At 35.4% G+C, this 13,462-nt stretch overlaps 2 protein-coding genes across 2 annotated transcripts; both read left to right on the forward strand.

Annotated features, from left to right (window-relative positions):
- Window positions 1–967: 967 nt before the first annotated feature.
- LOC111780059 (cytokinin dehydrogenase 3-like) lies at window positions 968–3,951 on the forward strand. Its single transcript, XM_023660322.1, has 5 exons — window positions 968–1,560; window positions 2,695–2,822; window positions 2,919–3,188; window positions 3,275–3,543; window positions 3,620–3,951. Exons 1-5 carry the CDS (start codon window positions 969–971, stop codon window positions 3,903–3,905), a joined length of 1,545 nt encoding a protein of 514 aa, XP_023516090.1. The 5' UTR covers window position 968; the 3' UTR covers window positions 3,906–3,951.
- Window positions 3,952–10,634: 6,683 nt separating this feature from the next.
- Window positions 10,635–13,079, forward strand: LOC111780058 (cytokinin dehydrogenase 3-like). The gene is made up of 5 exons (XM_023660321.1): window positions 10,635–11,270; window positions 11,835–11,962; window positions 12,052–12,327; window positions 12,401–12,669; window positions 12,755–13,079. Exons 1-5 carry the CDS (start codon window positions 10,676–10,678, stop codon window positions 13,044–13,046), a joined length of 1,560 nt encoding a protein of 519 aa, XP_023516089.1. The 5' UTR covers window positions 10,635–10,675; the 3' UTR covers window positions 13,047–13,079.
- Window positions 13,080–13,462: the final 383 nt, after the last annotated feature.

Below are 13,462 nucleotides of genomic sequence, written 5' to 3' on the forward strand. Positions count from 1 at the left end.
AAAAAAAAAAAAAAAAAAAAAAAAAAAAAAACCATATGATATAAAGAAAGGTAGCTGTCTAGTCTTGTAGTCTAATTTGAGAGCACTAGCTTAGGGTTTATTTCCAGATACTTCGAACAAATTGAAGTCCCTTCAAACTCAAAATATTATTATGCTCTTACAACAATTTATTGATATACTCGGATGAGAGATCGTTAAGACTCTTTTAAGACAATACATTGTAAGGTAGTGCGTTCAGAAAGCTCGGTGACTCGAACAGTCAATCAACCCAATCTAATTTATACCCTTTCAGTTGGGTTATCAACCTATTTCGGTCGAGTTGAATTGAAATAAATAAAATATATATATATATATATATATATAACAAAAATTTAAGTCTATGAAACGAAATTTTTTGAAATAATTATTGAAATTGAACTGCTATTCAACGTATGAAAATAAATATTTCACATTTTAATGAGAAAGGACAAAATTACGTAGCGACAAGTGAATCGGTCCAATCCTATCCATAAACATCAGAAATAACAGTTAGGTAGTCAATTATTATTCGGTTGAGTTTGTTACAATTTATTTATTTCAATGAGAAAGGAATAAAGTTATGCATAAACAAAAATTTAATTATACCTAAAAACAATATAATTGGAAAAAAATTAAAAATACATTTTGAAAAAAGCATGCAAAGAAATATTTGACACGTGCTGATCTGTAATTGAAGGACAGAGTGTTTTGCTAAACTGCACACGAGTGTATTTTAGAAAATGAATTAAAATTTAATGATATAATATCCATTAAATCTTTATAGTAAAATCTAACATTCAATTTAATACCCGTTATTTAAAAATTAAATTTTTGGATACCAAAATATATATATATTTTTAATTATAGAATTAATTGTTTGTTTATTTTTTCTCTCTATAAATATGAATTGTTTTATATGCTTTCTTCTTCATCTCTTACGGTGAAAGAAAATGGCGGCGCACAATAATTTTCTGCTCATAATTTTCAACTGTGTTCTTATCCTCCAAAACGCACCGTTTTTAGCAGTGGCTTTACCTCTACCGGAGCCCATCTCGGCGAAGCTCAGAAATGATTCCCAGACGATTAAATTGGCTTCCACGGATTATGGCCGGATTATTGAAGAGAAGCCTTACGGCGTTTTCTTTCCGGTGAACGGCAGCGACATCGCCGGGCTGATACAGTTCATGTATGGGAGTCCGACGCCGATGGATATTGCTGCCCGCGGTCATGGGCATTCCGTCCAGGGGCAGTCCTTGGTGGAGAACGGAATTGTGGTGAATATGACGTCGCTCGGCGGTTTGGACGGCAGAATTGTGGTGTCGACTACGACGGCGGCGTTGGGTCCGTATGCTGACGTGGGCGGCGAGCAGCTGTGGATTGATGTGTTGCATGCGACGATGGCGAAGGGGCTTACCCCGTTGTCGTTGACGGATTATTTGCGTCTGACCGTCGGAGGGACGCTGTCTAACGCCGGAATTGGTGGTCAGACGTTTCGGTTTGGGCCTCAGATCAGCAATGTTCTTGAACTTGACGTAGTAACTGGTATCTCTCTAAATCTTTGTTTGACGTAGTATGGTTGGAGTGGGGAACTAAACCTTCGTTGTAAGGGCGTGGATACCTCTGCCTCTCTCGTACACGCGTTTTAAAATCTTGAGCGGAAACCCTTGAAGAGAATCTCTAAAGAGGATAATATATACTAGCGGTGAGCTTAAACTGTTGTTACAAATGGTGTCAGAGCTAGACGCCGAGTGGTGTGCCAGCGAGGACGCTGGCCCTAAAGGGGTGGATTATGAGATCCCACGTTGGATGGAGAGGTGAACGAAACATTGCTCATAACAGTGTGGATACCTGTGATGTTTCACATTGGTTGGGGAGGAGAACAAACCAACCTTTATAAGCCTTACCTGTGATGTTCCACATTGGTTGGGGAGGAGAACAAACCACCCTTTATAAGGGTGTGGAAACCTTCCTCTAGCAGACGCGTTTTAAAGCCTTGAGGGGAAGCTCGAAAGGGAAAGCTCAAAGAGGATAATATCTATGAGCTGTGTATCTGGGTCGTTACACTATCTGTTCCTGAGAGAAGGAGGAAAAACCCTTTAAATATAATATTTGTTTAAAATATGTTTTTTTTTAATATTTAATAAATTTTTAGTGAAATTTGGAAAACAAAAATGTTGACTTGATTTGGTTTTTAAAAATATTGTAAGAAATTAATAATAAAATAAAGAAATTCATAGGTAAAAGTATTGTTGACCTAATAATCCTTCTTACCATACTATTACCAAGCCTTAATTACCTTATATAACTTTTTACCATACCATTATTTACCATATAAATCTTCTTACCATGTCGTTACCAAGCCTTAATTACCTTATACGCCTTCTTACCATGCTGCCATGCATGGAAAGAGTAATGATTTTTTATTTGAATTATTTTAATTTTAGAGAATAAAAACCCTGTCTTTTATTATCATAATTATTTGGAAATTATGCATTAATTACACAATTAATGGGTTTGGAAAAATGTGTTCAATTGTAAATATTCATTTAATTGAAAAAAAAAAACATATTTTCTTTTGTTCAATACCTTCCTGAATTTAGAGGTTCGAATCTCTGAATTTTAGAAGGAAAGTATATCTTAAACTATAGTTAATAGTTTCTTTCGTTTGAACGATAGGAAAAGGAGAATTGTTGACGTGCTCTCCTACCAACAATCCCGAGCTCTTTTACGGTGCCCTTGGTGGTTTGGGTCAGTTCGGTGTGATTACTCGAGCTAGAATCCCCCTTGGCCCGGCGCCCACGAGGGTCTCTCCCTCCCTCTCTCTCTCTCTCTACCTTGTTTTTAATATTTTTTTTAAAATGTGGATTAAGGTTAATAAGATTGTATTTTCTTTCTTAAAGGCTAAATGGGTTCGGATGCTTTACACCAACTTCTCTGCATTTACAAGTGATCAAGAACTTTTGATATCCAACAATGGAAAAGAGAAATCCAACGGCCTTAATTACCTTGAAGGTTTGCTTTTGCTAGAATTAAAAGCACCTGATAATTCCTCCTTCTACCCTCTACCCGACCAGCCCAAGATATCCTCCCTTATCACTCAATACGGCATCGTTTACGTCCTTGAAGTCGTCAAGTATTATGATCAACAATCAGCTGGTTGCGTTGACCAGGTTTGACTCGTAGCCGTCATAATTTTATCATATAAAACTGTCAATCACATTATTCTAATTTTTTTTAATAATATATTCATGTGTAGGACCTCGAGAAATTGTTGACGGGGTTGAGATTTGAGGCCGGATTGAAGTTCATTAAAGATGTTTCATACGAAGAGTTTCTAGATCGAGTTCACACCGACGAAGTAGCGTTAAGATCTCTCGGGTTATGGGACGTTCCTCATCCGTGGCTAAATCTTTTCATTCCAAAGTCGAAACTTTTCGAATTTGAATGGGGTGTTTATAGAAGCATTATTCAAAAGCGTAAACTCAGTTCATGCGTCCTCCTCTTTTACCCGATGTTCAAAAACAAGTAAGTTTAATCATTCATTCATATTTTTAACAAAACGTTACGATAAAAAGCTTGACAAAGCACGATCGTTTTACAGATGGGACGAGAAGACCTCCGCCGTGATACCTGACGAGGACGTGTTCTACACGGCCGGGTTTCTTTTCTCGAGCGGATTCGATAATTGGCAAACGTTTGAGGAACATAATAGAGACATATTGAAGTTCTGTGCTGAAGCTGGAATTGGAGCTAAGCTGTATCTTCCACATTTTGAAAGTCAAAAGGAATGGGTTGACCATTTTGGTCGGAAATGGCCTGTTTTCCAGCAGAGGAAGGCCTTGTTTGACCCTAAACACTTGCTCTCTCCGGGACAGAAAATTTTCTAATTTCTTTTAATTTCTACTTTAAATAAATTAAATGTATTACATTTAATATTAAAAAAAATTATAAAACAAAATATAACTTTGAACATGGGCTTCTAGTTAGTGGGCCGGGCCCAAACTACTGCAAACGTAGCCCATGTCTTTTTTTTTTAATTTTAAAATAATTTTAATCAACAATGAATTTGAGGAGTAAATTTCAAATATATGAGGGGAGAATTACAAAAATATCCTTGGAATATAAATATTAAAATATACGGTGACTGAGATGGTTGATCAAAGTCAAGAACGTGCAATAATGTGAAAGCATTAGAAGAATTTGAAATTTCTCAAGTTTGTCTTCAAAAGACGATACAAGTGAATCATTATCTATTAGCTCAAAAAAGTGATACTCAGGATCTACGCAAGGACTTACCTACCGACCGGTTTAGGTAAGTTTCTAATATGATGAGAGACGTCGTTTTTTGAAGGAAGAAAACGAAGAAAATAGACGATTACTTCTTGAGTCGGACAAATGGCATTGTTTTTAAAGGAACATAGACCTTTTGAAGCTGATCTATTCACGTACTTTCTCGGGATATCTTCATCACATGAATTGACAGTTTCTTGAATACGAGAATTAATCTGACGTGTATTGAAAGATTAAAAAGGTTGATTTTGCAAACCTTAATGGATTTTTATGAGAATCATAGAGATTTTAGGGTATCAATAATTAAGATTTTTTGCCGGCTTTATTCCTTAACCTTTTTTACTGTCATCCACACAATCATCTATAATCATCATTAACACCCTAAATATATTTATTTATTTTTATATATTTTTCTTTAATGCATTTATTATTTTACTAAATTAATTAATTATGTACACGTAGATTCTTGCACACGTTCACGTCTAGAGAATAATGATGATTGCATCTCAGTTGTGATCCAGCTATGTCAATTATTTTATGATAAACCAACTCGATCAGAATCAATTTGATTCAATTCCTCCCACTGTTATTGTATGATAAACGTGTGATTGAGAAGAGATGAACATTATTATATGTAAATTGAGATACATGGAACATGTCGGTATTCCAGTAAAGACGAGGCGGTGTGCCAGTAAGGACGCTGGGCCCCGAAGGGGGGAGGAGGACAATCCACCATTTATAAGGGTGTGAAAACCTTCCCCTAGCAGACGCGTTTTAAAGCCTTGAGAGAGGACAATATCTGCTACCGGTGGATCTAGGCCGTTAGAGTCAGATTCTGATTGTTACGAGTTGAGGGAATGACCCCTTAGCCTTTGATTTCCACTTTGAAGAGAGGATATAGTAACTTTGATACGGTTTAATTCTAAATCGGAGACAATATACGATGATGTTACTGATGAGTTCGTAGCATTTATGTCGAAATTTGATCAGTCATTTCATTTTTTCTCACAAGATTGATCACTGAATTAATCTCTTGATTCGATTAATAGTTCCTACAAATTTAAACCCGTAATTGATAAACAATGCATTATGTTAAACACGATCAAATTTAAGACATTCCGACTTCACGTGATACTCAAAGATGACAAGAAATTAAAAGCATGGTGAGAATTTGGGAGGTAGGTAGGACAGTACTTGAGTTTGCAGCCAGCCCTGCTTTATGCTACTAATGTTGTGATATCATCACCATCCATCAACATCAAAGCAAACAAAGAGGGACCCATGAACCAAACCCTAATTTTGTTTAATCGTCGAACTTCGATTAGGTTTATAATTCAACTAAACTTGTCGTGTAGGTCAAGTTGAGTTCATCGATTTTTCCATATAGTTGGGCAACAAATTTTTTTTTTTTGAAAAAAAGAGAAAAATTAGCCTTTTCCCTTTCTTTTGATAAGTCCTATCAAACCCAATATTGGAAGGTACTTTAGGCACCGTCCTTCTTTCAAATTCAACCGTCGTATCTCGTCATCATCTCTCCAAATCTTCTATCTTCTACACTCAAAATATCGCTATCACATCTCTCGATCTCTTCTTCTTCTTACTCTATTCGAGTCAATAGTTGTAATAGCCCACCTCTCCCACTAGTAGACACTGTCTGCTTTGGCTCGTTACGTATAGTCATCAACCTCACGGTTTAAAAATGCATATATTAGGGAGACATTTCTACACCCTTATAAGAAATACTTCGTTCCCCTCTTTAATCGATGTGAGATCTCACAATCCACCCCCTTGCTGGCACACCGCCTGGTGTCTGGTTCTGATACCATTTGGTATGACCCAAGCCCACCAATAACAAATATTACCCGCTTTGGCCCATTACATATTTTGTTTCATTCTCCAATCGACGTGGGATCTCACAAAAGTCTAGTCCAAATCTACCAACTGGGTTATCTCAATTGCATCAAAACACGAGACCCTTATACCTTCTCGACTAATCTCGTAAGATCTGGATGGACGAACGAGCGTTTTCTCGAAGGAGCGAGATTTTGGTGTGTTGAAAATAGAAGAAAATAGGGAGGGGAAACTATATGGTTGATGTGTTTTTTGTCTTTATAAATCTCTGATTTTGAAGCCCCCTATTGTACAGACAGTGCCCATAAAAGTAACCCAACTTGGTGTCATCACTTTCCTCCTTCCACCAAATGGTTAATAAAATTTAATTAATATGTTTGAATTAATAATATTTGATAATATAAATTTTATTTTTTCTTTTATTTTCTCCTATAATTATTTTTTTTGTGTAATTTATAAAAAGTGGAATAATTTCATAATCGTGGGAATGAATAGTATAAAAATTAAATGTGTGCCGAAAAAGCGGTTGGAATGGAACAACTCAATAAAAGCATAACTATAAAGTTCAATACTCCTCTCTTTTCTTTCGTTGTCCACACAAGGAATTCGAGAACGTTGACATTAAAATGATTTAATGTCGGGATTGACCTAAAACTATCGCTAGTAGATATTGTATGTTTTTGTCCGTTACGTATAAACGTCAGTCTCACGAATTTAAAAACGTGTTTACTAGAGAGGTTTCCACGACCTAGAAGTACTGATATTGTCCGTTTATGTCTGTTACGTATCGTCGTCAGTCTCAAGGTTTTTAAAACGCGTCTATTAGAGAGAGGTTTCACGTGTTTAGGCCTTATAAGAAATGCTTTATTTTGCTTGTTATGTACCATCATCAGTCTCACAGTTTTTAAAACGTGTCTACTAGAGAGAGATTTTCATGCCTTTAGACCTTATAAGGAATGTTTTGTTTTCCTCTCTAAACGACGTGGGATCTCACAATCCGCTCCCATTGGAGCTAGCATCCTTACCGGCACACTCGCTCGGTGTCTTGCTCTTCTGATACCATTTGTAACAGTTCAAACCCACTTTTAGCAGATATTGTCCGTTCGCTTTGTCGCATTCGCTATCAGCTTCACAATTTTTAAAAACACATCTACTAGGGAGAGACTTCCACGTCCTTATAAAAAATGTTTTGTTCCCCTCTCCATCTGACCAGAGATCTCACGATTTTTGTCAAATATTCTAATAGATTTCTACTCTAACGATAGTTTTGAAACGTTTATAAAAAGTTAAAAGTTAAATTATTATTATTATTATTATTATTATTATAATATATGTTATATTAAGTTTTGGAAAAGAAAATAAAAAAAGTGACATATTATTCAATATATATGATATATTCTCATATATATTTTTTGGTATGTCCAATAATTGGAAGGCTTGCTTTCCTCGTGCGTGGTGCAATACCAACATTATTACTACCAATGCCCAAAATTAAATCTCAACCGTTCATCCCATCCATGGTAATGGAATAATTAATATGCCTTTTCTAAACCTCGCATGTCCACCAGCTTCCATTTTGGCTCGCCCTGAATCACATTCTACTAGGAGGGCTTCCACTTCGATAAGATCTGTAGCAGCCCATCAAGTACCAAATTTAAATTCAAACCCGAGTATCATACACTGATCAATTACAAAGAACGAGAGAATGCATAGGAGGTTCTTGTGTTCGGTAACATTGATATAATTGACACAAAGTTGGGAATAGGTAGTACCTATCATTTAACGCATTTGAGAACTCGAAAACAAGATAAGGATGTGTCGTGACCTTTGATATTGGGTAGCTTAAATTCCAAATATAATATGATAGTAAGGGAAGGAAGGAACAATAATAGAGCATATATTATTATATTCATTACATGAATACATTATACACTTAAAAACTATATATTATACACATAATTTGAAGGACCACGTGATATCATATTTTTGGTGGGTTGGATCCCCATAAAGATTTGGGAGTATCTTTACATATTTAGTCCCCCCCATGACGTCTATGCCTAAGCTTTTCTTTTGCCCCCCTCTTCTCTCTCCATGCGAGAGGAAAAGAGAGGGGGGGGGAAGCCTTCTCTTGCGTCCAATTTCCTTTCCCTTTCATTGCCCACACAACCAAACTATCACTATTCATGCATATGCCAAAAACATACCTTTTACTTTACTTGTTTTCGGGTATCGATTGAGATGTAACGAGGTCGATTAAACCGGTTAAGAGGGCAAAGAGTAACTGATTGAGTTTGTATTAGTCGAGATTCGTGAATCTGGAAGTGTGATGCTCGAGTAAAAGCGGAGTACGTGAATGGGTCGAGAGCATATCCGAATGAAAGTGATCATGGGGATAGGGGAACGAGTGCTAGCGAGGACACTGGGCTACGAGGGGGTGGATTGTGAGATCTCAAATCGGTTGGAGAGAGGAATGAAGCATTATTTATAAGGGTGTGAAAACCTTTTCCTACACTGGGTTTGGGGCGGTTAAACAGTGCACCTTCATATTTTGGTGGCTCAGTCATGGAACTTCAAAGTTAAGTATGATTTTATGGGAGTCTTCGTACGAGTGAAGACAAAACATGCGGAAGGAATTAATGTTGGTCTCTATGAAGATAATCTTCATCGGAGAATGTCATGACAATCAAGTTCTTGATCAGCTCCCTTAAGCAATCATCCAATAACATCTAAGATGTTATTCCATGACATGGCATGTGGAAAAAAAAAACATAATACCCAAAAGAAAATATTAAATATTTTTAGTTCATGCAAAAAAAAAAAAAAAAAAAAAAAAAAAAAAAAAAAAAAAAAAAAAAAAAAAAAAAAAAAAAAAAAAAAAAAANTAATATAGTAAAGATGGTTGATAATTGTTGATTATGTTGCAATTCCGACAGCATGGGACTGACAGCCCCGATTTGTCCCCATTATAAAATAATATTAATTCTACACCAAATAAAATAATAATAATAATAATAATAAATAGATTATTTATTTATTAATGTATTTTTTTAATGGAAAACCATTGTGTCATAACCCATAAAAAATTAATTATTTAGTCCCATTTTAGCCCCCTAAAGATCCAACAATTCACAATAATATTCTAAATGTCTCTCCCTTTTATTGCATTATTCGCATCCATAATATTATAATATATTCTTTTTTTATTTACTATTATAATATAATTTTTTGATATAAAAAAAATATTGAAATTGGTTGTAATTTTAAAGTATTTTGGGTGTAATTTAGATTGACCAAACTCCACTAACGTTGACCGAGTCAACAAATTCAACGGTCGTGATTTGCTAAAGTGGCACACGTAATGTCCCTTGGATTTTCACCCACGTTCTCCTCCCACGTGCATTTATATCATTAATCCAAAAAAATACTTCTAATTTTTATAATAATTTAAAAGTACGTTGGATCGTAACCCTATTTCTACAGTGACAGGTTGACTCGAAAAAAATGTCAACTCGCAACTCGAATTTTCAATTTAAAATTTTGATTTGGTTGGATTGCTTGAGTTGGTAGGATAATCGAACATCTTTAATAATTTTAAAATTTTGATAAAAAAAAATAACACAACACAACACCCAAATTCTATTCATACGGCGTCGTTTTTTCCAATCAGGATTTTATCCGATTTCATTCAAAAATATACCTTTCTTCCGTAAGCTTTGATTGCCCATATTTTATAATTACTCTTTGAGGAAAAAAACGAATCTACAGCGACGTGGCGTTTAGTAAAAAATATATTCTTTTTTTCTCAAAATCTTTCCAATAAAAAAGAAAAAATAAATGTTATGGAAATATATCCACAAATATAACTATTAAATCATATTGATTTTATTCTATAGTCTGAATATTAATACCTACCTAGATGCATAATTTATTCACATATTAATATCTACTTTAATTTTGCAACAATTGCTACCTATATTTGTAGGTATAATATCTTTTTTTTTTCAAATAATAATACTTTTCTATTCACATTAGTCAATAAAAGCTCCTACTTTAATGAATGACGATATATTTTCAAAATAATTTTAGCCACACGCGAAAAAGTCAATGCAAACTCCCATCTAAAAACGTACGTTAAATATTTTTTCATATTTCAGTTCGTCAATTGCAGATAGCAATACAGAGACTATATTATATATATATATATATATATATATATATTATTTATTTATGTGCCGAAATTATATTATAATATTAAAATTTAAATTATTATATTATAAAAATCAATAATAAATTTTGTGGGGATGAAAATTGAAATAGGAGTTGGGTATGGGGGACGAGAACACGTGGACATTTCTAAGGAGTGGAAGACAATAATGAAATAAAAAAGAAATTAAATAATAATAATAATATGATTTGTCGGGTACTCAAAATTTTGGCTATAAATACATGGGTCTGCTCATCCTTTCTCTCGCCAACTCAATTATAATTCTTCTCTCTCTTCTTTCTCTCTCTTAAAATGGCTATCAACTTTTCCATTCCAGCTTATTTCGGATACATGCTTTCCATAACCCGTCTCAAATCCTTCATACCCAAATCCCTTTTTCCCGACGACGATATCACCGCCGTCGCCGCCAATCTCCGCCACGACTCCGCCGCTCTCAATTCCGCCGCTACTGATTTCGGCCACATGGTCACCGACCCACCGGCCGCTGTTCTCTTCCCATCCTCTATGAACGACATAATCAGTTTAATCAAACTAGCCAACTCCCTTCCCGTTCCTTTCAACATCGCCGCTAAGGGCTGCGGCCACTCTGTCCGCGGCCAGGCAATGGCGCGAAATGGCGTTGTTGTTGAGATGGCTTCGTTGAATAATCCCACAAGAATTTCTGTCTCCGGTAACGCCTCCGACGGTTTCTTTGCCGATGTTGGTGGTGAGCAGATGTGGATTGATGTGCTTAATGCCACTCTTAAGCATGGACTTGCACCCACGTCGTGGACCGATTATCTTTACCTCACCGTCGGCGGGACCTTGTCGAACGCTGGCATTAGCGGCCAGACATTCCGATACGGCCCGCAGATTAGCAACGTCGTCGAACTCGACGTCATTACAGGTATTTTGTCCGTTACCAGATATTGACCACTTTAGCTCACAATGTTCTCAGTTTCATTGGGGCCCACATCTTCGCTAGCACCCATCTGATGTCTAGCATATATATATATATATATATATATATACCTGCTACCAGATATTGACCACTTTAGCTCACAATTTCTCAGTTTCATTGGTGCCTACATCTTCGCTAGCACCCTCTCTGATGTCTAGCATATATATATATATACTTGTTACCAGATATTGACCACTTTAGCTCACAATGTTTTTAGTTTCATTGGGGCCCACATCTTCGCTAGCACTTTGTCTGTTGTCTAGCTTTGATATCATTATGTATTGTTCTCTTTGGTCCCTATATATATACCTTTTGACCACTTTAACTCACAATGTTCTCAGTTTCATTGGGCCTACATCTTTGCTAGCGTCTGTCTGATGTCTAACTTTGATATCATTATATATTGTTCTCTTTGGTATATATATATATATATATATATATATATATATATATATATATATATATATTTATTAAAAAATGAGAGATATTATATGTTTGTGTGTATTGTAGGGAAAGGAGATCTTGTAAGCTGTTCAGCAGAAAGGAACTGGGAACTCTTCCATTCAGTCCTGGGTGGTTTAGGCCAATTTGGAATCATTATTCGGGCTAGGATTCCCTTATTCCCAGCTCCAAACAGGGTACAATTTTATATTGACCCACCACAAAAATAATTTTTTTTTAAATAAAATAAATAAATAAATTATTTATTTATTGGTTTGGGTGTTAGGTTAAGTGGGTTAGAATGCTGTACACCAATTTCAGTGAGTTCACCGAAGATCAAGAACGATTGATCTCAATCAATGGAAGCAAACAAAACGGTGCGTTGGACTACTTGGAGGGTTTACTTCTAATGCATGACGGTCCCCCAGACAATTGGAGATCCTCTTTTTTCCCTCCCTCTCATCACTCCACAATCATCTCTTTAGTTAACCAACACTCCATCATATACTGTCTAGAAGTTGCTAAATATTACGATCATACCTCTCGACACACCCTCGACAAGGTACGATCCCGATCACGTCCCCTATTTTTAACCTAACCCCATTTTCGATAACCCATTTCGTGCCTTTTTATAGGAACTCGATGATTCGTTAAATGGGTTACGCTTCTTATCTGGATATAAGTTCGAGAAAGATGTATCGTATGTTGAATTCCTTAATAGGGTTCGAAGCGGAGAGCTGAGCCTGAAGTCACAAGGGTTATGGGACGTTCCTCATCCGTGGCTAAATCTCTTCGTTCCGAAATCCCGTATTGCCGAATTCAACTCCGGGGTTTTTAAGGATATCGTTCTCAAACAGAAAATGAACAACGGGCCGATACTCGTGTACCCAATGAATAGGAGCAAGTAATTATTATTATTTTTTTTGGTTTTGAATATAGAAATGTAGGGTGTGGATTAAATTTAAAAAGTGATGTGGATTAATGAACAGGTGGGATGATAGAATGACAGCGGTTATACCCGATGAAGAGGTTTTTTACACGATAGGGTTCTTGAATTCAAGTGGGTTTGATAATTGGGAAGCCATGGATGAGGTGAACAAGGAGATATTAAGGTTCTGCAACAGTGTGGATATGAAGATCAAGCAGTATCTTCCTCATTACAGAACACAAGCCGATTGGGCGAATCATTTTGGTCACAAATGGAACAGGATTCAGGACACCAAAAAACAATTTGATCCCAATATGATTTTGTCTCCTGGACACAAAATTTTTAATTCTTGAATATTTTTAATAATTAATAAATTATTATTATTATTATTATGTCTATGTTTATCGAAACATTCTTTATAAGGGTGTCTGTTAGAACCAATCGGAAGAATAATTATTCTCATAATTATTGAATAATTAAATTAGATAGAGAAATAATAATAATTTAATGAAAGCTAAGAGGGTATAATAATAATAGTAAATTTAGATGGCACGTGGGGGGGCCTGTCGCCATATTATATTACGGCGACAAAAGAACAGACGCATCGACCATATAATTCATACCATACTAAAAAGTTTATTATTGTTATTTATTTATTTTTTAAAAATAGAATTCTTTTTAGGGGTAATTTGGATACAAATTAATTTTAAATAAATAAATTTAAGTTTTTTTTTTTTTTTTTTTTTTTTTTTTTTTTTTTTTTTTTTTT

Source organism: Cucurbita pepo, chromosome LG18, assembly GCF_002806865.2.
Source record: "Cucurbita pepo subsp. pepo cultivar mu-cu-16 chromosome LG18, ASM280686v2, whole genome shotgun sequence".
NCBI lineage: Eukaryota > Viridiplantae > Streptophyta > Magnoliopsida > Cucurbitales > Cucurbitaceae > Cucurbita > Cucurbita pepo.